Source organism: Lynx rufus, unplaced genomic scaffold (assembly GCF_022079265.1).
Source record: "Lynx rufus isolate CCGP_SWC_20201006 ecotype Redwood Valley unplaced genomic scaffold, mLynRuf1.p SCAF_29, whole genome shotgun sequence".
In the NCBI taxonomy this organism is placed as follows: Eukaryota; Metazoa; Chordata; class Mammalia; order Carnivora; family Felidae; genus Lynx; species Lynx rufus.
In genome coordinates, this window is record NW_025814844.1 from 7,099,615 (window position 1) to 7,126,608 (window position 26,994).

At 41.8% G+C, this 26,994-nt stretch overlaps 1 protein-coding gene and 1 non-coding gene across 2 annotated transcripts in view; both read right to left on the bottom strand.

Moving 5' to 3' along the window:
• Nucleotides 1-26,994, bottom strand: part of PTPRM (protein tyrosine phosphatase receptor type M) — a 595,371-nt gene that overhangs the window by 223,634 nt on the left and 344,743 nt on the right. Inside the window, exon 15 of the mRNA XM_047090212.1 lies at nt 2,732-2,864. Within this exon, the coding sequence (XP_046946168.1) occupies nt 2,732-2,864 (133 nt within the window). The remainder of the gene's footprint in view (nt 1-2,731; nt 2,865-26,994) is intronic.
• On the bottom strand, nt 8,006-8,090 carry TRNAR-UCG (transfer RNA arginine (anticodon UCG)). Its single transcript has one exon. It is a non-coding gene; the product is annotated as a tRNA-Arg (tRNA).

Genomic DNA, 26,994 nt, shown 5'->3' on the forward strand with positions numbered 1-26,994 from the left:
AGATCATTACCTAGTAAATAATCATGTAAATTTGATATGAGTTATTGGTATTTAGTCTAATGTTGTATCAAGACCATATGTTACCGGAGGCAATCTCTTCAAATGCATAATTTATAACATAACCTCCATGACTACCTGAGAGACCTAGGTAGAATAATGAATTAATCCAGCAGAAATAGACCCTTGGAGGATGAAATGACATTTAGCTAAGGTCACAAGGGCAACTGGATTAGTAGTTTCAGGCTATTCCTCATAGAGAGCTTGCCAGATGACACAGAAATGCAACATATTCCCTCAACTAAAAATAAATCCCTTCAGAATGTTTAGTTTGAATATCCAGGCATGGAAAGGCCTAGCATTACTTTGATTTTATAGTGAATAATATTTTAAAAAAAACAGGATTAACCATTGGTAGCAAAGAGAAGTCTTCTGAATGAACACTGAGGTGGGGGGGCAATGCAAAACATCTGGGAGAAAAATGCATAAGAGGTGATGGAGAAGTAAGAGAAGAAGAAATAAAAAAAGAGAAAATGGACAAGAGAAAGAAATAAAGAGATAAATAGCTAGAGAAGAAGAAGGATAAAGAGAAGGAAGTTACAGGGAAGTGAAATGAAAAGAAAAAAGAAAGAATTAAAAATGAGGAGACTTCCATTATAAACTAATAAGTCATGGGACATAATGTACAACATGGCGACCATAGTTAATAATCCCAGGTTGCATATTTTAAAGTTCCTAAGAGAGTAGCTCTTAAAAGTTCTCATCACAAGACAAAAAAATGGGAAGAAAAATAAGAGGAGAAATTAAATGACGGGTGGAAAAAGAGAGAAAGAAATTGAGGATGTAAAGCAAGTGGGAAAGAAGTGGCAAACTATGGGGACTCATTAGTAACGTGCAGCTGAGACAGAGCGATGGTTTGTCCTGAGGCCTATGTAGAACAGTAAACATAAGACAAAGGACAGAGCAAGAAAAGATGCATATGTGTGTGTGTGTACAGATAGATAGATAGATAGAGGGGCGCCTGGGTGGCTCAGTCGGTTAAGTGTCCGACTTCGGCTAAGGCCACGATCTCACGGTTCGTGGGTTCTAGTCCCACATCGGGTTCTGTGCTGAACACTTGCTCAGAGCCTGGAGCCTGCTTCGGAGTTTGTGTCTCCTTCTCTCTCTACCCCTCCCCCACGCATGCTCTGTCTCACTCTGGCTCTCAAAAATAAATAAATGTAATAAAAAATTTTTAAAAGATAGATAGATAGATAGATAGATAGATAAGAACTCACCCCTTAGATACTGCGTTACCCAAGGTTTACCCTTCATCCTTAACTTCCTTCTCACTCTACAATGACACTGAGTGATCTCATCCAAATCCAGGACTTCAGCCCGGCATAGGGTGCTGACCTGACTATGGAAATTGTTATTCCAAGTCCACACCAGCACAACCAACTGTCCCGCGGACATTTCCACTAACCTTAATAGGAACAGTGAACTGAAAAAGTGACATGCCTACCTCTCCAAACTTTGTGCCCTGCCTATGTCTACTTCCCATACTCCGCATTTTCTGAGTTGGGAACATCTTCCCTAAGTTGTCTAAGTCAGTAACGAGGCTCTTTGTATAATTGCTCCTTTTCTCTGGGCTTCTGCCTTCAAACTACAACTTACCACCTAATAATGCTACAACTTACCACCTAATAATTCTAAGGCTGCCCCCTCCTCATCCAACTGGTCTTCCTAACTTGAGCTCTTTTCCTTCCTCATGGTTCTCAACCCTAACATCAAAGTGATCTTTCTAAGACAAAAATTACATCACGTTACCACCTGCTTAAAGGCCACCAGTGGATCTCAGGACCAAGACCAGCCTCCTTAGATGACAGACAAGATTTTCAAGACCTTGCTTTGCTGACCTCTCCATCCTCACCTCCTACTATCCATGACTTACTTCCAGTCTATAATTGTTTTTAAACTACAGAGAAAAGGATTAAGACCTAGTAGTATCTCTGGAGGGGAAAATTTACGCTACTGCTTACCACATATTTTTATGTTGATAATTTTTGCATAAGTTGAACATTGTATCGTTAAGTTTTTACTCATTTCTATATACAATAGACACAGTATATTTTTTAAGTGTGGGAGGTGAGGATTGCTTATTATAGCCACAACGGCTATAAACACATTTTCTCCTCCCCCACACGACCCCCCAGCTAAACAGAGCCATTCGACAACATTTAATGAGTTTTTCTTGTTTTCAGTCACACCATGGCCTGGGCTCCTATCAGGCTGTTTTCTAAGAGTCCCTTTGTCATGGGGTGTTGTGCTGATTAAGCCCCTACCATGGTGCCTACACGAAACATGGGCTTGATAAATTCACCATTATCTTCATTATAATGAGAAGCAAATCTCTTCTTTCTCATGTCCTTGAGACCATCCACTACATTAGTACGTCAGTAATCGGTAATAAAAATTCCCTGACGGATAGATGTTTTTAAAGATTTTGTAGAGCTTTACGTACCAACGTGTGGGAAGACACAGTCTTAGGTTACCTTGGCATGATATACTTTGCATATTCATACAACTCCACAGCCATTACTCTAAATTTTGCCTCGTAACCTTCCACGCTATATGATGAAAAATACCAACAGAGTCACAGATGTGTCTTAGCCATGAAAACCACCCACACACGCAAAGCAAACTGGCAGATGACGGGGTAGAACCACATCTCTGGCAACAGCTGGGAGCTCACCTTTTCTTCATTACCAACACAACTCCAAGGAATATAATGACGAACAGCAAGATGCCGGCAATGACTCCAGCAATTTTGACCGTGTGGTCTGTTTCCTTCTCGGGTTCTGGAACTGGCTTCGGGGTGGCAGCTCCTAAAGATGAAAAGGAAATGAAAAAGGACAGACGGTGGGTAAGAGAATAAAGATGTTATGTTTTAAAAACAAAACAAAAAAAAAATCGCTGCATTTAACAGGGTAATAAGACTTATCAGAGCCAGCAGACAGACAAGCTTTTGATTTTTTTTCAACAGCTTTCATATGCACTGAAAGGAGGGTAATTGTTCATATTGTTCTTCAATATTTTACTAAGCCATAACAGAAGTTGGGTAGCACCCCCAGCGCTGACCCTTTTAGAAGAGACTCTTCTCAAACAGTTTTTTATATTTTTATTATCTCTATTGGCTCCCTGCCCTTTCTGCCGTTTTAAAACTTGCTAACAACACAATAGCTATCCTAAGCCTTTATCCAAATTTGATTTGCTGGAACATTTTCCTCAATTATTTTTCATAAGTGAAGCAGTAATTCTATAACATATTAGCCCAAACACCTGGAAAAGTGAGATAAGCTCATTTTCCATGCATTTTACCAGCAATTGTTTTTTTAACACAATAGAGATTTTTCCCCTGCCTTTGGAATTCTAAATCTAGGTCACATCTGGTAGGCAAAAGACTCCTTCTAAGCAATTTATGCACAAAGTGGGAAGCAGCTGATGATCACACTACTGGCACTCACATTTAATATCTGTTTAAATGAGATAACCAGAGCCTTCCAGTGACTACTGTCTTAGCTCGCCTGCTTTCCCATTTCCCAAACGTTTGTCCTGTTTATGGCATAATGCGATGGAATGTCAAATCCACGTCTGATGAAATATCCATTTCCTCAGCTAAACGAGTTCAGGACGAGAAAATACTAGGAATGTAATGTTCAACTCACTACGCAGAATCCATTTTTTTTTTTAAGGGCTTCTACTCTCTTAATCAGAATGTGACAGTGCTGAGCATCTTAGCCATCAAGCCACTGTCCCCACCACGTGGTCAGGACAGATCATTCTGAAAGCAGGAATTTTATGGCCAAGTCTCTCACCTTAGAATTTTCTTCTTGTGTTCCTTGGTTTAAAAAAAAAAAACATGTAATTGAAACTGAATATTGATATCGCCCCTCTCTACCCTTTCACTGGGTTTCCCGTTCACACTTCACCTGATTCTTGGAAAAACTTAGCCCTCCCTGTGTCTGGTGCATTGCAGGCTGGGCTTATTCCAAGATGAGTCGACACAGGGAAACAGGGAGTGTCTAGCTAGAGCTTTCCATCTGTTTCCACTGGAAACATATAAACTATGTTTCTTTCAAAAGGTATTCATATTAAGATTTTATAAGAGATTCTGCATCTTGAACCCAGCTGTGGCCATCAGACAGATGAAGCTAGTCAAGACTGGGGACAGACACAAGGCAGAAGATAAGTTTCCATCCACGCATGCTTTGCGATCAAAGTGACAATTGTAATGAGAGCAGGCGTGATGTAAAAATCACTCCTTATCAGATACAAACCCTTCTGCATAGCCTGTTTCAGGTCATTTTTCTTTCTGACAACTTCAGGGGCATGTCCTGCTCTCTTGTTTGAATGGATATCCCTCAAACTAGTTATCCAGATAAACCTTAAAACTAATAATGCTTACTACTTTTTAGTGTAATTACATCTTAAGTATACCCCTCCAATATGTCACTGGAACATACAGCCAAGCAGTGGGTTTGCAGGATATTGTAATATTAAATAAATTGCCAGGAAAGATTTAAAGATAAAATATGTACGTTATAAAAAGATGAAAATTTTTAAAAATCCGTGTAAAAATAAATAACACATAAAATTCACAAGAGGGAAAAAGGGTGCCATGCTTTTGAATTTTGGCTTTTTTGTTCAATTAAAAAAACTTAACTTTAAAACAATAAAATGAAATTGGTTTATTCTACCAAATGTTGGCATATTGGGAGCCATTCTATTTATCTCAGTAGTTAATAGATTTCAAATGCTCCAAATATATTTTCTAAATAACTGACTGGCTGAGTTTCTTTATAACTAAATTATGCCAGTAAATACAGCACTTGGGAAAGAGATTTAGAAAAACTTTATTTAGCCTAAAATACTGAAGTATAAAAAACAACACGGATACAACCCATACATTGTAAACAGTAAGGGAAGAGTTTGTCTTGTCAATGGTCATGTTTGTTTCTGTTAATTAAACAACTGGTTGTATTTGACTTTAGCCAACACTTTGGCCTGCTCCATGAGAACTGGTGAATACTCTACACATCTTTAGGACAGGAAAAGAGTCTCCCTCGCTGCCTTTCATTCCCTTTGGAAAGCAGACAAGCCCATTGCTATGCAGCTAGCATAAGCTCCATATTATCATTCTTTAGCACCTACTTTTAACTCATTTCACATTGCAGGTCAAGAAAATGAAATGTTCCATCTCCGCAGGACACAGTTGCAATGAGATTATGGCGGCAATCACGCAAAATGGGAGAGCAACTCAGAAAAGGAGAGGAGGGCTGCCCCGAGCTGTCTGGGAGCGACCCTCCCTTTGCCCGCAACAGGGCACGGCCACCAGATCATTGTGACAGTGCCAGAGTGAAGGGGATGATTGGAATGTCTGGGTTGGGGACTGATCCGGGAAGCATCAACGTGCATACAAGTTGGGATGACACAAGTCACCAGGCTGAGGTAATCTCACAGAGGTGTGCATCGTGAATCTCAAGTTCACGCTGGGTGTCTGCCATTCCTGCCTTTGGCTGCCTGCCCTGCCCTTTCGGTCTTTCCTGAAATGGAGATCTTTACGATCCCTTTCCACAGGATGCTCTTTTCTCCACTTTTGTTTTTTTGGAACCATGTGGTTGTGAGCTGTCAGCCTGGGACAGAGAATAATTTGTGACAGAGAATAATTTGTGACAGAATGTGGTTGCAACGGATAGCTTCTTCCCCCCCCCCCCCCTCAAATCTATGAATTTAACAGTATAATTTACAAACTGCTTGGCAAAAGAGTTGTTTTCATAATATTTTCCCCTCTGTCTTGTTATTTTCTTGCCAAGATTCTAATGGTATGAACTTTCATTCTTTTTTTTTTTTTTCAGTATCAACTCTAATTCTTCGTGGAAAAGCATTTTTTTCTCTTCCACTGTGTGTTCCCTTTAGTTTACTGCATGTTTAGATCCTTTTGAGGGGAATAAATTCTAATGTATGCATTTAACGGGGGGCATTATCTAGGCTTGAACGTATTCATTAAAATGATGAATAAGCTAAATATTTCAGAGATTGAAGGTGACAGGCTGCTAAAATCGTAGAGCATAATCTTCACAGATGCCCACTCTACTGACTCCTCGTGATAGCTCTGGGTTTTCCGTGTTTTGTTTAATGGCCAAGAAAATGATAAAGGGTGGTATTCCAGTAGACGTGCATTGTTTAAGGTTTAGATAAAACACTTAATGGGAGAAATCTTGTAAGAAAGGGGATTATTTTATCCCATGCAGTATTTGGTTGGTTTTCAACTTAGCCGAAAACAGTGAGTCTTGGCCCAGTGTCCAATGTTAAAAAACAGCAGCACGCCAGGCTGAGAACACGATGTACTCAGCCACTGGTTTGAGGTTTGGGCCCAATTTGGACTACCGAACTGGCTGCAGAAATTTTTCCAGAAGACCCAAGGATGCCAGCCCAGAAGGCCATGAAAGCCACCACTGCTGCCTGGAGTTACTGATCGCGTGGCCCACAGCACTGGGACTGCCTCACCTTGAGAAAACAGGAAGCCTTCCTCATAGCAAGAGTGAAGAATAGGAATAGCCCAGGGCCAGCTTAGCTCCCCGCAATATCTGCATCATGGGGACTAGTGCTAGGCTGTCCTTCAATGTGGGAGAAAATCAGCAATATCCTTCATTTATTCACTAAGTATTTATTGAGTACCTCAACGGTGCCATGCGCTGTTTTAGGGATGTAACAGTGAACAAATGGGTATAATCAAAGCCTCTGTCCTCGTGGAAGTTATACTCTTGTGGGGAAGGGCAGACCCGGATGGAAACAAATACTGTCTGCAGGATGTTAATCGGGGCCAGTCTCCAGAGAAGCATGCTCTTTGGGGTGGGGACTGTGAGGGTCGGGCAGGTGCTACTCGGCTCCGACCGAGACAGGAAATCGGAGAAAGAATGACTGAGAAAACAACATTTGAGCAGAGACTTGAAAGAGGGAAGGGAGTGAGCTCTACTGACAAGCAGGGAGGAGGAGCATTCTAGGCAGGAAGAAAAAGTTAAAAGGTACAAGATGAGACTGTGAAATACCGATGTGGGTCTGCAGTGGACACACTGGCAGAGTTGGGGGCACCTCCACAGATCCCCGAGGGGACTTGGCTTTTTCTCCGCATGAGATAGGAGCTATGGGAGGATTGTGAGTGCTGGGGTGATGTGACCTGGCTTGTTTTAACAGGATAATGCTGGGAGAGGGGTTTACAATAGAGCACAGGGGTCAATGGTGGGCACAGGAAGATCAGTTACGAGGCTATTGCAATGATCCACGCAAGAGATTAGGATGGTTTGGAATAAGACTGTAGCAGTGGAGGTGGTAAGACACGGTCAACCTTGAGGTATATGTTGACAGTGGAGTCTTCAGTGTTTGCCCATGAACGCGAAGTAGACTGTGCTGGTAAGACATCCAGGTTTCTGACCCGAGTAAGATGGAGTTGCCCTTGACTGAAATGTAGGAGACTGAGAGGAGCAGTTTGGAGAGGTAGGTGGGGAAATGAGGGATTTGGTTTGGGGCTAGTTTCGAGGCATCAGCCATCCAAAAGAGACATCACGTAGTCAGCTGGCAACAAAGGGGAGAGAGAGATCCAGGTAGATAAGGGCATAAATGTTGGAGTTGTCAACAAAAAGATGGCATGTAAAGCCGTAAGGCTGAATGAGGGCACTTAGGAGGGGAATTGGGGGGACAGGTCACAAGGAGGAACCAGTAATGGAGACGACAAGGAGCAGCCAATTGACGAGGGATGGAAACCAGCAAGGAAGAGGTCACTGAGAATTCACACAGAGGGAGCACCAGTGTGGACAAGCCAGAGAAGAATGTAGTTTTTTTTTTTTAATTTTTAATGTTTATTTTTGAGAGAGAGAGAGAGGGGGAGAGAGAATGAGCAGGAGAGGGGCAGAAAGAGAGGAAGACACAGAATCTGAAGCAGGCTCCAGGCTCTGAGCTATCAGCACAGAGCCCAAAGTGGGGCTCGAACCCACAAACTGTGAGATCATGACCTGAGCCGAAGTCAGACGCTCAACCGACTGAGCCACCCAGGCACCCCTGTTTGTTTTTTAAGATGGGAAAATGTACTGGCTTCAGCCACCGGGCAGATGCTTCACCCAGACAAACAGGAAGAATGGCAAGCACGGGCACAGAGGTCTGGGGGTGAGCAGATGTGGATGGTCCAGGGGCAGGACATTTGAATGGCCTCTTCTGATTGCTTTGTTTTCCCAGCAGCAGAAGCAAGATGGTCAGGTGTGGCTGCGGATGAGGGAGGAGGTATAGGTAAAGTGGGGAGAGAGCATACGTTTTGAAATAGTTGCCGGTAGCAGTGGTAAGGAGAACGGATGAGGCTACAGATGTATGGGACTGGCCGGTGACTAACCTTGAGTCCCAGAGCACACTGAAGGGTTCTGAAAACAGAGAGAGGAAAGAGGCAGGGATGCACTGAGTGGTATGGGGGTGAAGGTCTAGGGGAAGAAGGGAGAGCTAGATACCTGGGCTTGCTGAGAAAGAGGCATCATGAGATGAACCCTGAGGGTCTCAAGGCAGAGGGTGATGGGGAGATGTAAGGCTTGGGGTAGAGGCTGTGGGTTTATCCAGGAGCACAGAGCTCTAGGGCTCCCTCCTCACTCCTCATAACTAGAATGAAGAAGAGGAAGAGGAAGAGAAAAACGCAGAGGATGACACTACTCGGAATTATATCCCAAAGGTGGGGAGGGGCAGGACAAGTGGTCAGAAATTCATGCTGGAAACATTCCTGGAATGGACACTTGCTGGAGCAATCTAACTCCTGTGATAAAGCTAAACTTGGTTTTCATAATCTGCAAATTAACAACTCCTTCCTGACTACCTTTTATGTTCAAAGTACCATGACTAGGATCTGCAGGGGAATTCAAGGTGAGTAAGAAGGCTGGTACCTCATTCTTCAGCATACAATACCAGAAGCCTCGTGAAGTGCCATGAGTGAGAGTGGATAGGAAGGCTTGGAAAGGCTCCTTGCCAGAGGTTGTAATATGAATGGGCTCAAAGGACGGGTTGGATTCCAAAGAAAGAGGCCTTGTAAACCAAGACAGAGAGGTGGAGGGCACAAAGATATCTCTGTGATCAGATACGCACTTGGCTGGGCTAAAGCCCGGTTGCAGGTTGGGGAGTAGTGGAGGACAGGCTTGAGAAACTGAGGCTTTATGGTTTGCTTACTGGCTTTGCTTACTGTCTAGAACAGCCTGTACTGAATTTAAGAAACAAGAAGCCGCAGAACATAACAGAGCTGTGCCTTGAGAAGAGGAAGTGGGCAGTTCTACGCAGGCTCATGGAAGAAAGGAAAGGTCGGGCTTTCAGGGACCATTGGAAAGGCTACTGCCTCACACGTCTGAGGTAAAGGGGCGAGTGGAACTGACAGGGCACAAGGGACTCACAGAAGGCACCCTGCTGGCCGCACACTGGTGCGCTCAGGTCTCAGACGCCCAGCACGGGGTGGATGCTGGTGCCATTTATGGAAAATATGCGGTCGGCTTCCTGCCAGGGAAAACGTGTGTGTGGGTTCAATGTTTAAATGGAATCTAAGCCACCAAATGCTCCATTCCCACCACATGTGAATGGTTTCGGTGGCAAACCAAATACCAAATTACCACTCTTGGCATTTGGAGGGAAAGGGGAGAAAAAATTTGGGGGCAGCAACTATAGGAACCGTTGGCAAGAGAAACCGAGGAGGTGGGGCCGCCTTTCAAGAGGAGACAGGAGGCAAAACAAAAGTAGAAAATAAAATGGCAGCTGTGGAAACATGAGAGATGACTGTCCCCCCAAGCGTGCTTCAGAGCACTTGGGTCCCCAAAGATACTCTAAAATGTCAACTGAGGAAGCCACAGCCACTCTGTGCTGGCACTTTTAGGACTTCACGGACTTCCGAAGCTATTTTAGTTACTTTTCATAGGGGTTTGGTTTTCACCTTTTGTGGAGGTAGATTTCTTTTCTTTTTCTTAAAAATAGCAACATCCCGGCTTTAAACATGACTGCGAGGCAGTTCATTCACGTCTTGTTGCTCAGAGAATTAGAATTCCTTGCAGTCTGTTTTTCATTTTTCTCAGCTGTACCTTAACGTTATACATAATCGCGAAGCATCTCCAAGATTTTTCATTTAAATTACATATCGTTGTTTTTCTTCCTGGGAATATAGAGTCAATCACTACTCTGGAATAATCTCCCTTCACACTTTATGTATTATTTGTAACCTGATTATGCTTTTGAATTTATAACTCTTCCTTTGTCCCTAATTTCCACCGTAGGGCATGCAGAACATGCATGGCTTACGAGTAATACTCAGAAATATAATTTCTCATATAAAACTGAGCTACGGGATTGTTTGATATATACTGTCTCTAAAAAATTAATCTACTTTTTTATTTTTGTTCTAATTTCATGACAGTTACTGCTTTCATTTATTGATGTGGCCAACACCCTGTGGGTAAGATGATCTATCAAAGCCTTATCACTTACTATCTGGGCACTAAAAGTTTCAAGAGAATTATTAGTGCTGTTCCTATTCTGATGAAATAGCTTTATTTTTTCCATTTGCATTTCTCAAACCATGGTCAAGTAATAAAATGAGGACACAACTTGTCAATTATAAGGTATCAACTGTGTTCACTTTTCAGACAAAGCGGATAATCCATAAAGGGAACGTGAGTGGGTGTTTTTGAGGATGCACCTGTTAAGAGCCCGCTTTGGTTGAAACCAAACTTTAAAGGCATTAAAATAAAAATGTGCTGTCCCTCAAATTTTCCTCCAGACGATGTGTCTAGGGTCATGATCTAGCTTATGTTTTTAGCTCTTAAAAATCATTCCTGTGGGAGAAAGAATCCTCATAGCTTCCTGCACAAAGTAGTAGCTGTTTAGCCAAACCCTTTGTAGCTTTTGCTGCTGCCTAAAATTGGTCATTCACTATTTTATCAAAAAAATAAGTATACTTAATAAATCCTATGTGGTTGCTAGAAGAAATCATTATTTCTGAGATTCAAAAAATGTACAGAGTCTAGCGCACTGCACGCAGAAACGTGAGGGGCTTTGCACATGGCCAGTAAGCTACCTGCACCAAAGGTGACCCTCAGAAACATAATGAGGATCCTTGGGCTCTTAGGAGAGATTCGGGTCACATAATCTGCCCCCCCCCATATACTCATTTAGTAAGCATACAACTTTTCCTTAAACAATGAAGTTCTTTAATAAAGTTCTTTAATAAGTTCTATTAATTGTGCCATTCTGTTCAATATTTTCTAGAACAGAAGTTCTCCATGTATAGAGAGTTTAAGAACATTTGGAAGTGTTTCTGAAACATGCAGATGGCTGGATTCTCCAGGGACTCAGGATCAAAGGTCTGGGGTAGGACCTAGGAATCTATATGTACCACCCTAGGTGATTCCCTATACAACATGAAGAAAAATTCCACTTGAGAGCCTCATCGGTCCTAAATATTTGGTGAGGAAGGTATTCACAGACAATGGCAAAAAGGGAAAAATATTTAATTGGGTTTTGATTTTAAAAACACCTCCCAATATATTCATGTCTCACTTTGTCAGCAACTTTCAGTGCGCTATTTTATTTTTTAAAAATTTTTAATGTTTATTTATTCTTGAGGTGAGGGAGGGGCAAAGAGAGGAAGACAAAGAATCTGAAGCAGGCTCCAGGCCGAGCTGTCAGCACAGAGCCCGATGTGGGGCTCGAACTCACCCTGAGCCATGAGATCATGACCTGAGCCAAAGTCAGAATCTTAACCACCTGAGCCACCAGGCGCCCCAGTGCACTATTTTAAATGATCCTTTGACACAATTAAAAGGCAAACTTATGGAGGCATCTGGGTGGCTCAGTCGGTTAAGGGTCTGACTCTTGATTTGGGCTCAGATCATGATCTCATGATTCGTGAGATCGGGCCCCATGTTGGGCCTTATGCTGACAGCATGGAGCCTGCTTGGGATTCTGTCTCTCTCTCTCTGTCCCTCCCCTGCTTGCTCTCTCTCTTTCTCAAAATAAATAAGCATTAAAAAAAAAAAAAGACAAACTCATGGAATCAAACACTAGTCTTAGGAGTAGCCATAGGAAGTAGAGATTGAATGCTAATTGTAAAGGAATTTAAGGTATGCCAACTGATTGCCCAAGTGCTACGGCTGACCTTTTTGAAGTCCTACTTTATATAAGATATACCAGGTATCTTATATAACTTTATTTAATATTATATCATGAGGTGTAATCAATACCATTTTAAACATGAAGAAACTAAGGCAGCAGGAGCGATCAGGAGAAGTAGCTTGTCCTCAGACAGTGAGAAGTGAGGGGCACTGGGTCCAGGCAAGTCTGTGAGACTATGCCTGCTTCACTGCATCGCAACTTTTCCCAGTAACATGGAAAACTTGGGCGACTCCTGCTAACACTCTGAATGATAACACTCAAGTTGAAAATTATCTTGATCAGCTGTAAAGAGGAGAACCTCAGAAAAGAATGAAAACATACTACCGAAGTGCAGAACAATGCAATAAGGAAATTAAAATCCTGCAAGAAGAGGAAGATAAATATATGAGGACATGGGCGTCCTGGGCCTAAGTGCAGAAAAGAAAGGCGTGGTAATACAGTCCGTGTGATTTTGAAAATGCCCCAGAGAAGTGACAAGTACATGACCCTGCCAGAACACAATGCACTGTTCAAGGTAGAGACGCTAAAAAGGAATCGAAGAAAAGAAGCACGAGTGATCAACAGGGTAGAAAAGAAGGACGATGCAAAAAGAGACAGGGAATTAAGATCATTTATCTAACCAAGGAGGAGACCAGCAGGTGCCCTGATGCAGTCTTCCACTGGAGCTTTTCAAGAGTAAAGGAGTATTTCTTACCCACCTTTGACTTCCGGCGATTAGCACAATGCTTTTAACACAGTGGTCACTTAGTAAGTCTTTACTGAATGAATGTCTTAAAACCTACAGCCGGTATTTATAAAGAGAGTAGTGACCACATGGGACCTATGTCTGTATGCAGGATATTTTTGAACATGTAGGTTTAAACAAGCATGGGAGCTCTCGTTTTTACAGAGAAAAGCTGCGTCTTTTCTTCTCTATGTTCTTAGTGCCTAGAATGTAGCATGTACTCAATAAAAGTCAGAGCCAGTTAAATGACTTTTGGTTGTCCATAAAAGGGCATCTGGAGCCTCAGCACATAAAAATGAAGTGTATTACAAAGGAGCGTTTATTCATTCTTATCCTTGGGTTGAAGAATAGTTACCTGACATGAGACAGGTCAGTTCTCACCCCCCAACCCAATCTATAAAAAGTAAAAAAAAAAAAGAAAAAAAAAAGTTATACTCTCTTTATCTCTTCTTCATTCCTGTCACCACGAACATGGCTTATTTCCCTTCTGGACTTTTGTACTTGACTCCCAGGTAGACATCCCTTCCAGTCTCTTTTACACACTGCAGCTATATTGGTCTTCCCAAAGAACTGCTCTAATCAGGTCACTCTTTCATTTAAAAACACAACAAGAAACCCAAGAGTTTCCTAATGCTTCTTTCAAAAGGCAATCAAGGCCTTCCATGAGCTAGCTCCAACCCCTTTTCCTAACTATATATCCTTCTTCTTTTCACTTTCCTTTATCTATGTTCCAACCCAATGGACATGTTCAGTTTTCTCCATACATCCAACATTTCCCCTTCTCAGGGCTCCTGCTGCTCCTTCTCCATGGAAACATCCCCCTATTCACTTTTGATAGGTTCCAACTGTGCCCATTTTTCAAAGGCCACCCAGCCCAAATATTGTTCTCGATTGCTTTGTAGGAAGTACTCCTCATCCCGCGGTACCGCTATAGAACCTTGCTTTACATAGAACTTATTTTTACCCTCAGTTCAGTCATTTTGGCAAATTCCTTCTATCATCTGCTAACATCAGGGCCTTGAGACAAAGCTTTTTTGGCTTTTTGGCCCTCATCTGACCTGGCCCAATATCTTATTATGTATCCACAATACATGTGAGAATACACGTGCTGAATGGAAGATCTGTCGTGATTAATCGCATTCTGAAATTGTGCTCTTTTCATAATCTACCTATTCTTTTCCCATTTATGTTCTTAGGTAGCACGATGGATATAAAAAGAAAGAAACAAGAGACAAAAATGGAAGTATAATTAAGTAAAGATGACAACAGGCCTAATTTTGTGGTCCTTCCTCTACTGATCTCCAGCATGTAGCAGGGCGATTAGGAAGATAAAACGCATCTGTAGCGATCTTCAGATAACCTTACACGGGCATCCAGACAATATCCAGAGAAAGAAGGAACATGTCTGAATGCTGGTTCCACTGAGCACACCAAGAAACAGCCAGTACACGGAAGAAGCCAGTAAATTTACTGGCCAAACTTTCATCAATGATAAAATGCGATTAATAGAATAAAAAGAGCATGGAAATAAATACTAGTGACAAAATGTTATATTTTCAGTGCCAAAGCAGTGAAATATATATCCATCAATGACGAGAAAGTTAACTGGGTACGTATCAGAGAGACAGGAAATGAGTATCTGTCAAGAATAAAGTGTTATGAACTCAATATTCGTAATGATTAAGTAGCTATAGACCATTTTTCACCATCATATATGGAATTTGTTTTAGAAGTCTTTCAACTGGCCAAAATTTCTGCTGGAGAATAATGACAATGGTCTGGGCCTTTTTAGAAAGAAAAAAAAAAAGAGAAGCTTATAATAAGATCATGCTAACATGATTTAAACTGTTAAGAATAATTTGATTTAATAAAATGGTTATGTCATTTCTATGACCATGCTCTGGGAGTATTTTTTAACTTCCTTGTTAAAAAAAAACCAAGGAAGAAACAAGGTAGAAATCTGAAAATTCTCTTTATTAATCCCCTAAACTGTCTAAAAGACACATGTAACCCACTTTGATGAGGTCTCTATACATGTGTGCATGCACGTATTTGTACATAAATATACATCAGTATCTAAAGAAATTATTAAAAGACATAAAAGGAGAATCCACTAGATTAGTAATATCAAAGGTAATTTTGTTTATCATGTTTACTGTGAAGTCATATATAATCTTGGGTAGAAATGTAAAATTAAACCCTGAAAAGACAGGCGAAATCCCAAGTAATAACTGATATGCCAGTATATGTTCTGACCAAGAGCACCAACCGAGGAAGCTGTTATAATTAATAATAAACCACAATTAATAATTGCATCATTAGCAACACCAATAAGTAAATTAGACTGAACATCAATTACATTGCTGAAGTGATGTACTGCTTGAATATTTACTAGGAGTAAATGGAAAAACTCATCAGAGATACTGATAGATGTGCTGAACAGGTGCCATTTATTAACTCTGAGACAAGCGCCAGGCTTACTTACAAAGATTGTTTCTCAGGGATAGTTATTTATTCTCCTAAAGGAAAACAACATGTGGAAGAAAACTCGCATTGCTTCTCATTCCCTTATGAACTACTGTGTATTCTTCCAACTTCATATTCAATGTCTAAAAAAGTTATTCAATGAGATAATCTAGAAGCCTTCTTAATGGAGTGCTATTAAAGTGCATCCTCTCGTGCTCCCTTGAGAACTGATGTAACTGAAGGGCAAATCACATATACACCAAGGACAGTGAGGAACAAAGGAACTCCAAATGGCCAGGATGACAAAGGGAGCCTGGCATTTTATTCTATGGCACAGGGAAGAGCAGAATAGGTTATACACTGCTTTGGGCTATTCCTGCTTCAAATAAAGTAGTTGTCTTTGAAAATGTGGTAACGTTTTCATCATTATCATCATCACCATTATTGCCAGTAGCAAGATAATAGCCTGGGTCATGCTGATGCAGTTTATATCCCAAAGATAGGCAAATGGAGAATATCATCTGTGGGGGACTCATTACAAGCCTTGACATATGATAGAATAATAACGTTCCTCTCACGCTCCAGTGCTCCTGGAGACCACAGTATGTGCATGGTGCTCATGTAAATAACACCCTCCGCAGCATCAAGAAATCCATTCATTTTCCCATAAGTTCACATTTGCACCTTTCAGAAGGGCTGCAGCCCTCAAATTTGGGAGTGGCGGTGGCCCAGGTTAATGACCTAGTTCTCTTGAAAGATCAGAGAGCCATAAAACAATCTTCTATTGGGATAAGAGCAAAGCTACCATAGAAGTTGCTAGCAATGGCCAATTCCTCCTCTTTACCCTGAGCCAGCTTTGTGCAGGTCCTTTCTATCTGTCATTGTATTCATTCTCCCAAAACCTACCAAGAAGCTAAGAAAAGTAATCTCTCTGTTATGCAGATAGGGAAGCTGAGATTTAGAGTTTAAGAGATTTGTCCAGGAAACCTGGACTTTGGATTCATTAACTTCTATCTAAAGTAAGTGTAACAGACAAATAAGCAGAAAATAAAACAAATTTTTTCTAAATTATGTGCATTGAGAGCCAGAGTTCCTGGGTGAACCACTCTACTAAAATCCGATACAGAGACTCGTTAGGCCCAGATTCCTGTCGGATATGTTTGAAAACTGCCCTAGGAAATCGTGTGATTTTGAAAATGATCTTGGAATCTAAACCTGAGGGCCCTCAACTCACTGTTCCCCATGAGCTGGTCAAAGGGACGCGTAATTCTTACACCTTTCTCTCACTTGTACTCACTGGGCAGAGGAGAGAGGACAAGGACCACTGCAAACCGGAGGTTTATCCTAAGCAGCCCTACTACTGGCATGAAATTTCTTTGGAGTCTGTTGTTCAATCTTTTCAAAAAATAAAGATAAAAAAGCATGCAAATGTTGCATTTTACTTCATGACATGTTGATTTTTAACAAAAATATTGTTTTGCATGATTTATCAAGTAAAGTGAGACTCCCTTGGCCCTATATCTTCATGATGTCATAGATTCACATTCGACAAGCACATGAGATGGGAAAGCGGCCAAATACAATTCTGTAAAGGAGAGCAACCTCTCTTCCCCCTGTCCTGAGGACAGCTTTCCTGGAGAGAGAATGGCCACATGGTTAAGAATATATGATGGTTACACTAAAGGAGGCTGACCAGGCATGAAAACCAAATGACATAACTGACCTACCTAGACTAGATCCTATAGTGGAGGAGGGAAATGTACAAAGGGCATGTTAGGTTAACTGACAAATGGGAATAAGAACAGTAAAGTACTGAATTAATGTGAATTCATCAAGTTTATCACTGTACTATGATTACATAATAGAATATGCCTATCCTTAGGAAATATGCACTGAGATATTTAGGAGGTGAAGGGTCATGACATATGTCAGTTGTCCTTGAATCCTTCAGAAAAAAAAAAAAAACAACTGATGTATGCGCGTGTGTGCAGGCACACACGCATGCAGAGAGAGAGAGCAAATGATACAGCCAATAGGGTAAAATGTTTATAAGAGGGAAATCTGATAAAGGATATACCAGTATTCTCTGTGATATTTTTATTTTTGCAACTTAAAGTTTGACATCATTTCCAAATAAAAAGTAAATGTGTTCTGTGTTTAAAAAAAAAAAAAGTAAAAGAAAAGAAAAAAGAATATATGGTGGCTAAGCTAGAAATGCCATGTTTGAGTACGAATCAGATTATTACCCAAGATCCTTTCACCTTGGTAATGAAGATGACAATTCTAAAAGTAGCGTGAGTGTTGGGGTGAGGTGGGGGGGCGGATTTTAACATGTTGGAATTTTAAGAAGCCTCCCTCTCAGGGGTGCCTGCATAGCTCAGTTGATTAGGTCTCTGATTTCGTCTCAGGTCATGATCTTGGTTCAGGTCATGATCTCAGGGTTCGTGGGTTCGAGCCCCACGTTGGGGTCTGTGCTGACAGCTCAGAGCCTGGAGCCTGCTTTGGATTCTGTATCTCCCTCCCTCTCTGCCCTTCCCCTGCTCGTGCTCTGTCTCTCAAAAATAAATAAACATTTAAAAAAATGAAAAAAAAAAATAAAAAGAGGCCTCCCTCTCAGTCCACTAGAGTCGCTGAGGACCCTGTCTGGCATTGACTGATACTGTCAAGAGGGCAGATGAAATGAGGCAATCTCGTTGAAGGGACTGTGCTTTTTCTCTTTTCACTTGCCCATCCTGACTGTCCCCTGACTCATTTACAAGGTCAGTAAAGCAAGTGAAATAAGAATTCTTTCTCTAAAAGGGGAAATTTGTTTATTCTAGATCTATCCTTGATATTTTCTTGATCTGTTGATTCTTCTACATCCTGCTGGGTCACAGTCATGAAGGAATTGCTGACTCCTTCCCATCCTGATTACGTATATGGGATCATACCCATAAATAGTTAAAAAAAAAAAAAAAGAAAAGAAAGTCTCTCACAAATACTAAGTATTTCACAGGATTCTAAAAATACTCATTTATGAAGGAGACTAGTCTAAAGCCAACCAAAACAGCAGAGCATGGCCCTTTGCCTACAAATTTTTGAATGAAATTGAAGGAGTTCTTAGACATAAAACTGTCACAATTAATCTTGATGCCTTATATTCTAAATTGTAGTGACTTTTTTCTTTTTTTTTAATTTTTAAAAATGTTTTTCATTTATTTTGGGGGGGGGAGGGGCAGAGAGAGAGGACGACACAAAATCTGAAACAGGCTCCAGGCTCTGAGCTGTCAGCAGAGCCTGACGTGGGTCTCGAACTCATGAACCATGAGATTATGACCGGAGCTGAAGCTGGATGCTTAACCGACTGAGTCACCCAGGCGCCCCTGTAGTGACATTTTTTTTTTAAAGCAAGGGATGAAAATCAGCATGTCATGAAGGAAGGTATCTACCAACAAGTAGATACCTCTGAATAGCTACTACGTATCCAGTTCCATGCTGGGCACTAGGGTGAAGAGAATGACCTAGAGAAGCAGATAGTGCCATTCAATTTTGATAAATATTTTTAAAATATCCAGGTCCTTTCCACATTTACTACTATCAAGGATGAACTAACTTAATTTTACTATAAAATTTAAATAACATCTTCCCATACTTAAAAAGGTAAGAATAATTTAATGGATAAACATAATATCTTTCACGCAAAAATCTTATTTTTCCCCCACTATGCTGAATCTTTTCCCAAAAACTTGGTTTCTTTTGAGCTTGAAACTTCACTTGCAGCATCCATGTTGGCCATGTACAATGCACCAGATTAATAGTGAAATTAAAAGGTAGATTTCCTAAAATATAACATTTTTCAATTTGTGCTTTTCAGGCCAGAAAGCTCTATGCCTTAAGCAAATAAAAGTTAAATACATTGTTTTATTTTCCTTTATCATCCTGCTGATAGAAGGGAAAATGCAAAAGGATATTTAAAACTGAAGTTCTTTTATACTGAAAACCGTTACACAGAAATTCTTAAGTTTATGTAGCAAAAATGGAAAACAATACTGTTTTGGTGCAATATACATCTTTTAAAATGTATTATTTCTGAAATTAAATGCTTGACATTTGACTCAGTATTTCCTTCCCCAAAATGACAAGGAAAAAGGAACAGACTGTCCCATGGCAGTCCTGTATCCCCTCACCATTTTCTTGTAACTATACTGTTTTATAGATGAAACTGCCATAGCAAAATGACAAATATAACACATAAAAGAACAAAAAGGGGTAATAAATCACCAGTGACACTACAGCCCATTAAAATGCATTCAGCTGGTGTTGCAGAGAGAATAAAAATTTCCCCTCACTTTACATCCTTTGTAGCTGAAAGGGAAATTTTTAGAATCCTCAAGCAACCCTTTTAAGAGATGCCGAAATTCCAACCAAATTCTCCTCTCGCTAACTTTCTCTGTTGGCCTCCATGGCCAAAATATATAGCGCTGATGCGTACTTCATTGTTTAAGAAAAATTGCCTAACATGAGGCAGCCTGTGAATTACTAATCACCCATATTGATATGATAATGCGCCTGAAAAATCAGGATATGTAATTAATTGGAAAATGTTTGTTCTAATTCAGCCACTGTTTCCTATAAATAGATTATCAGCTTAAATGAAGAGGTTGGCTATTTTTATTTACGAGGAAGCCTAATGGAGGCATTATCTTCCCTTTATTTTTACCCCAAATTCTCTCAAGATATTTATTCAAAGCTCCAGACACTGAGAAGGACTCTGGTATCATATAGATAGTATGTTTTTAGAGCACAACTGAATACATGCTAACTTACTTCATTACGCATTTATCATTGTTACAAATGGTTCAAGAAACTGGTGGATTTTGTTGACGCAGAATATTTAGTCAACTGTTGATGTTGGTTTTAACAAAGATCCTTTGTTGAGAGCAAAGAGTATACATAACACTTCTCTGAATTCTCTGCATCTCTTAACACAGAGGTAATTACACAGCAAGCTTCCCGAGGGACAAAGGAGATCTTCATGTAAGGGATGAATGGGTGACACTTCTCTTCTAAAGTATGGACAGTGAACATGTTTGGAGCAGTGCAGAGCCTATGTCCCTAAAGCTGAATATTTCAATGATGGCAAAGCTGTAACAGTTCCATTGGGATGGACCTGCATGTCTGAACACAGAACGTCTATGTGACCCTGGTCTATGACCATGAACGTCTATGTGACCCTGGTCTATGACCACGAACGTCTACGTGACCACGGGACGTCTATGCGACACGGTCTAGCCCACATCTCCCTGAGTCACAGTTGGGAGCTCCTCTGTGATGCAAATACTATTTTTCTTAAAAAAAAGGGGGTGTGGAAATCAGTTCACGCCTTTAAGGGAATTTTATCTTCTACAAATGAATTCATTCCATCTGACATTTATAGCTGGTCTCTGAGGGTCTTTCAGGTGCCCAGCACTGAGTGGCAGGTTGTGGAAGATACCAAGATAAATGAAATACAGCCCCTGTAGTAGTAGATAAAAACATTTCTGGACATATTTCCTAGTAGACAAAATGAACTCTCTCCAAGACAACACTTTATGAATCTAATGACTGAACTCTTAAAAGGGCAAAATATAACTGTCTGCAGCTAACAGTGGTGAGATTTTATCCGAGTGACCATATATTCAAACAGCATTGCTGAGTTTTATTACCCTTTATGTTCTTTGTCAGTTTTAATTCATACGAATACCCTGGTAAATAGCTCTCAAAATGAATAAAGTGGATAACTCAGGCAAGAGGCTGAATGAAAGCATTCCATCTCTAAGGTACTTAAAGTGTTCCTCTGATATGTTTGAACCTGTCCCTTAAATTCCCTACAGTGCACTCTTTGATGCTGATCGAGGATCATCAGGACCCCAGAGCTGGCACTTAGGCTGCACCAATTTTCTGGCATTTAGCTCTTCTATTCATGCTCAATCCATTTCTACTCACTATCCTTTTTTCTCTAGGCTGGCAGACATTCCTCCATTTCTTAGAGTTTTACTCCAGTCTTTTGGCCTAATTTCATCTGCCCTCCAACGTTTCTAGTGTGCCTAGCCAGAGGAGCGTGGCCTCTGATTGTCTGTACGACCTGACCGCTCACCACACATTCGTTTCACTCTCTGCTCTCCCGCCATGATGGCCTTTTTGGCAATGTTTCAATTTTGGTCATGCTACCTCTCACCACAGGACCTTTGCACTCACTGTTTCTGCCCCAGATTAAGCTCAAGTTCAGTAAACAAACACACCATCTTCAAGCTGCATCCGGTCCTCTGTGCTACTCAGTGCGGCTGAAATGTGATTTTAGTTATGTCTTCATTTTATAAATAGAGAACCTGGGTCCACAGAAGGGCAGATGATGTCTACTTGCACTGAGGCCTGTCCCAGCTTATTGCTCCTAAAGATTACCCAAGACCTACTGGCTGGGTCTGACAGGCAGAGGTAGAAAAGTGGTCAGATGAGGTCTGGGGAGCTGGAAGAAACAGATGATGCTGGTGCGAGTGAGTAGGCCACTCTCGAAAACAATAAAATGAACATTAAAACTTTCTTATGGTTCTTGCTAAAATAAATGGTTGGTTAAAATTGTGCTTTTTCAAAATGGGTTGAGGGGCACCTGCGTGGCTCAGTAAGTTAAGCATCTCTGACTTCAGCTCAAGTCATGATCTGATGTTTGTGGGTTCAAGCTCTGTGCTGTTAGCGGAGAGCCTGCTTGGGATTCTCTCTCTCTCTCTCTCTCTCTCTCTCTCTCTCTCTCTCTCTCTCTCTCTCTCTCCTCCTTCCCCATACACACACATGGCCTTGCTCACTCTCTCTCTCTCAAAATAAATAAACATGAAAAAAAAACAAAAATAAAAATGGGTTGAAAAACTATGGGTTTGTTTTATTTGCAGTATAATGGTCTATAGACTCAAATATATACACATATATATGTGTATATATTCTAAAGAAGACATGAATTTTGCAACTAACATAAAATCAGTCAAGAGTAGGCAAAATAAAAAGATTCTAAAAATTCGTATCCTCATCAAAATTTTTCAAAATTTACTAATGATATAATGAAAGCTACAGAACGCCTGGGAATAAGTTTAACAAGAAAGGTCACCAACTGTTCAGTCATCTGGTAAATACAGTGGACCACCTGCTAGGTGCCTGTGTGGCTACATTGGGAACAAGACAGAGAGACGAAGCCCTGCCTGCCTGGGCTCCAGGAGGAGACACACAGTCATCAGGGCACTTCAAAAAGAAGCAGAGGGGCGCCTGAGTGGCTCAGTCGATTGGGTCTCCGACTTCGGCTCAGGTCATGATCTTGCCGTCTGTGGGTTTGAGCCCCACATCAGGCTCTGTGCTGACAGCTCAGAACCTGGAGCCTGCTTCGGATTCTGTGTCTCCCTCTCTCTCTGCCCGTCCCCTGCTCACACTCTGTCTGCCTCTCTCTCAAAAATAAACACTAAAAAATTAAAAATAAAGCCGAGTGATGAGTGGGACAGTGGTCTGGGGGCCAACAAGGCACTGACTTCAAGACGCTGGTCTAGGGAGACTTTTGGGGGGAAAATATGTCTACACTGAATCCTGAATGTTGCGAAGAAGCTGAAAATACGAAGACTAGGGGAAGAGTTTCAGCAGAGGGTGGAGGGAGTGCAAACTACCAGAGCAGGATCTGGCATGCTGCTTTGAAGAGAAAGGAGACCAGCACTGAGCATGGGAAGCAACAGAAGATGAGGGCCAGGTGTGAGAGGGGCCAGACCACGCGGGACCCTTTGCTGGGCGACAACTTCTGACGTTGATGCTAGTGCAGTAGGAAGCTATCCAAGGGCATTAAGAAGAGAAGTGATGGAAAGGGACTTCAATTTCCAAAAGTCAGTCCGGCTGCCATGTGGCAAATGAGTCAACAGGGAGCCATGAGAGTAGTTAAGACACGTTTGCACTGGTCCCGGCTGGTGTGGTGGCCACGAGAAGGTGAGACATCATCGAACCTAGAATACATTTTAGAGGGAGACCTGACAAGGCTGCCCCTTACAGAAAACTCCAAATTTGTATTACCAGTCTTATAACAAGATTTGAAATTGATGGAGAAATCGATCATATTCCTAAAGTTGTGGTAACACATAGATTTGATAAGATTCCAATGAGAAGTTCAGTGGCATTTTTGGAACCCAACTGCCTGGGGTGCACTGGATTATAAATCAGAACACGGCAGATGAAGATGTCTGCCCTTAGGGGGCTTATATTGTAGGAGGGGGAGGAAGACAGAGCATGTAAAGTGAGAAGTGCTGGAAAAAGGAAGAAAGCAAGCAGCCTAAGGGGGGGAAGATTGTATGGAAAGGATGGGGAAAGGTCTCATGGAAGGCTGCAGCATGAAGACGGTTAAGTATTCATGGCAGACCTTGTGGAGAACGTAGATTTGAGCCAGGACTACAGGAGGTAGGGTCAAGTGGATATGTGGGGAAGAATATTCCCAAGCAAGGGGAAACTGGGAGCAAAAGGTCAAGGAAAGGAGCATGGCTGATGTGGCCAAAGAACCACAGGGAGGTCAGGGTAGCTGGTGTGGAATAAGGCAGAGGAAAGAAGGTAGAGAGTGAATCAGAGGAGTGGGGCCATCATTTAAGGCTGTAAGGACTCCAGGCCATTGGAAGGACTGATAAGCAGACAAGGAGGGATGTGAGGGATTCTTGACAAAGAAGATGGAGAGAATGTCAGTTTTATCACATAAGAAACTATCTTAAAAAACCAGTATAATAAAAAAAAGTTATGCTAATAATGTAGGAAGACCCAAAGAGGACCATCACATAGTGCATATACATGTATCGTAATATATGACAATACGGCATTTCACTTCTGTGAGGAAATAATTGTTTATTTAATAATAAGAGCCGGTCTAGCTGTTGTCTATCTGGAAAAGCTAGCCCTCTCCATTGGCAATACACCACACCATATCGGTGGTAGTTTCTAGACAGATTCAAGAACTAAAATTCAGGTGAATGGCTGAATAATCAGAGATGGGAATACCTTCTCCAGCAAAACAAAAACCTTGGAGAAATAGAGGAAAACGGGAACATATTCATTATCTGAAAATGAGAATTTCTTTATGCCAAAAGACACAGTAAAGTCAAAAGAACAGTGATTGCAGGGCGCCTGGGTGGCTCTGCCCAGGCGAAGCGTCGGTTAAGCGTCTGACTTCAGCTCAGGCCATAACCTCACGATGTGTGAGTTCGAGCCCCGCGTCAGGCTCTGTGCGGACAGCTCAGAGCCTGGAGCCTGCTTCAGAGTCTGTGTCCCCCTTTCCACCCAACTCCCCTGCTTGCACTCTGTCTCTCTCCCTCTCAAAAATAAATAAACATTAAAAATATTAAAAAAAAAAAGAACGGTGATTGACAGGAATAAGCATGAACAGATGCAGAAGAAGTGCACATGGCCAGTAAACACAGGCGAAGATAACCAGCTTCAGGAAACGTCAGGAGACGTTAGCGCACCATACAGGAAACATGGCGTGGTAGACATCCAGTGCAGGGGGAGCACTTAGCAGGCACTTAGCGGGAGAATGGGGGAATGAATTGCTACAATTGGGAAGGAAAGGAATATGGCCCTACATATAAAACAAACTTGCCCTTTGACCCATATTTGAGAATCATTATGAAATAAAGTTACAGGGGCCCCCCGGGTGGCTCAGCCAGTTAAGTGTCTGATTTCGGCTCAGGTGGCGATCTCACGGTTTGTGAGTTTGAGCCCTGCGTCGGGCTCTGCGCTGACGGCGTGGAGCTTGCTTGGGATTCTCTCTCCCTCTCTCCCCACCCCTCCTCAGCTCTCTCTCTCTCTCTCAAAATAAATAAATACACATTAAAAAAAGCAATAAAGTGACAATGGAAAGAACATGTACAGAGGTTATGTATTCCAGTTTCTGGTGGTTGTTGCTGTGAGTAGGAAAAAATCTAAAAGTGGTGAAAATCTGAAGGCCCATTAACAAGGGACTGGGTGAACAGATCTTCACCTATCCCTACAGAGGAACAACTAGGTAACAGAATGTCCTAGATTGATATATATTGGCCTGAAGGAGAAGCCTAATAAGTGTACTTTACTTAGTAAGTGCAAAATGCAAGTGACAGAGTTAAGTAAATACACGGTAGTGGGGAAAAAAAATCTGTATATATTTGTATATATTTACATAGAGAGAAAGACGGCTATCATAGGGGCTGGGGATGAGGTCAGTCTAGACTTAGAGTAAACGTTTTCAGTATATCTGAGTTTTTATATGCTTTGTTCACTGACATATCTCAAGAGCCTCACTCAGTGCCTGACATATAGCAGTTACTCAGGAAATACGTGCTCGGTGCGTCAGTGAAGGAATAAAAGGGTGTTCATCATTCCCATACTTTAAAACAACGTGTTAAGGTAGAGAAACGATAATAGCTAACATTTACGGAGTGTGTACTAAGCACTTTACTTGTGGACGTAATTCTGACAACTTTACTGTGGGTAAAGCTGTGGCTCCCACTTTACAGATGAGCAAACTGAGGTACAGAGATTCAAAGTAACTTGCCTAAGGTCAATCTGCTGGTAGGCGACACAGCTGAGATGTGAACCCGAGCAGTTTAATTCTTCACTTGCCCAACAGTTATGCTACCCATAATGGTTTAAGAAAAAAAATTTTTTTTTTACATTTTTATTTATTTTTGAGTGACAGAGCACACGTTGGGGAGGGGCAGAGAGAGAATGAGACGCAGAATCCAAAGCAGGCTCCAGGCTCTGAGCTGTCAGCACAGAGCCCGATGCAGGGCTCGAACTCACAAACTGTGAGATCATGACCCGAGCCAAAGTCGGACGCTTAACTGACTGAGCCACCCAGTCGCCCCTATGCATAACGGTTTTTAAATAAGTTGCTGCCCAGCCCAGAGGCCTGCGTGTGAAGTAGCTCCCTGAGGCTTTCCCGTGGAACCCCACAGAGCACTGTTTGAGAACCACTTGACCAGATAATTTATAAGGTTTCCACCCCTGATGGTCTCCGGCAACCAATTAATGAGCATTTGTGGAACGGGGGATTTGAGATTGTCACCTTTTTTTTCCATTGTACCTCCCCCCCCGACAGTCACCACCAAACTTAGGTCCTCACTTAGGCTTCCATCTGAGTCAGCCCTTGACTCGAGCTCAAAACCCATAGGCTGAGACACACAGAATTTAGCACCCTCCTTCATTCTTTGTAAAGATGGGGGGACACACTTGTGTTCTGCAAAGATGGTATTTGCCATAGGCCCGCTCCTCAGCGAGAGTCTGAGAAATTTCCTTGGGCTGTTGCTGGTGAACCTCACTTTTGGTTTCTGTTCCTAAGGAAAAGGTGTCCTTCTCTGTGACCCAATGGCTAGGACCCCCAGGGGTAAAGGGCAGGCCTAAAGTGCCATGGTTGGCAAAGAGCTGCCCGCCCAGGAGAGTGGGCACAGCGATGGGAGGGGAGGCCTGACCAAGCCAGCTTAGGGCTCAGGCTGAGGGAACCGCTGGGTGGGAGCGCTACCATTGCGTGTGCAGGGGACATTCACTGATCAGCAGAACATATCAAGGCGGGATTCAACATACCTCTAGTTGAATTA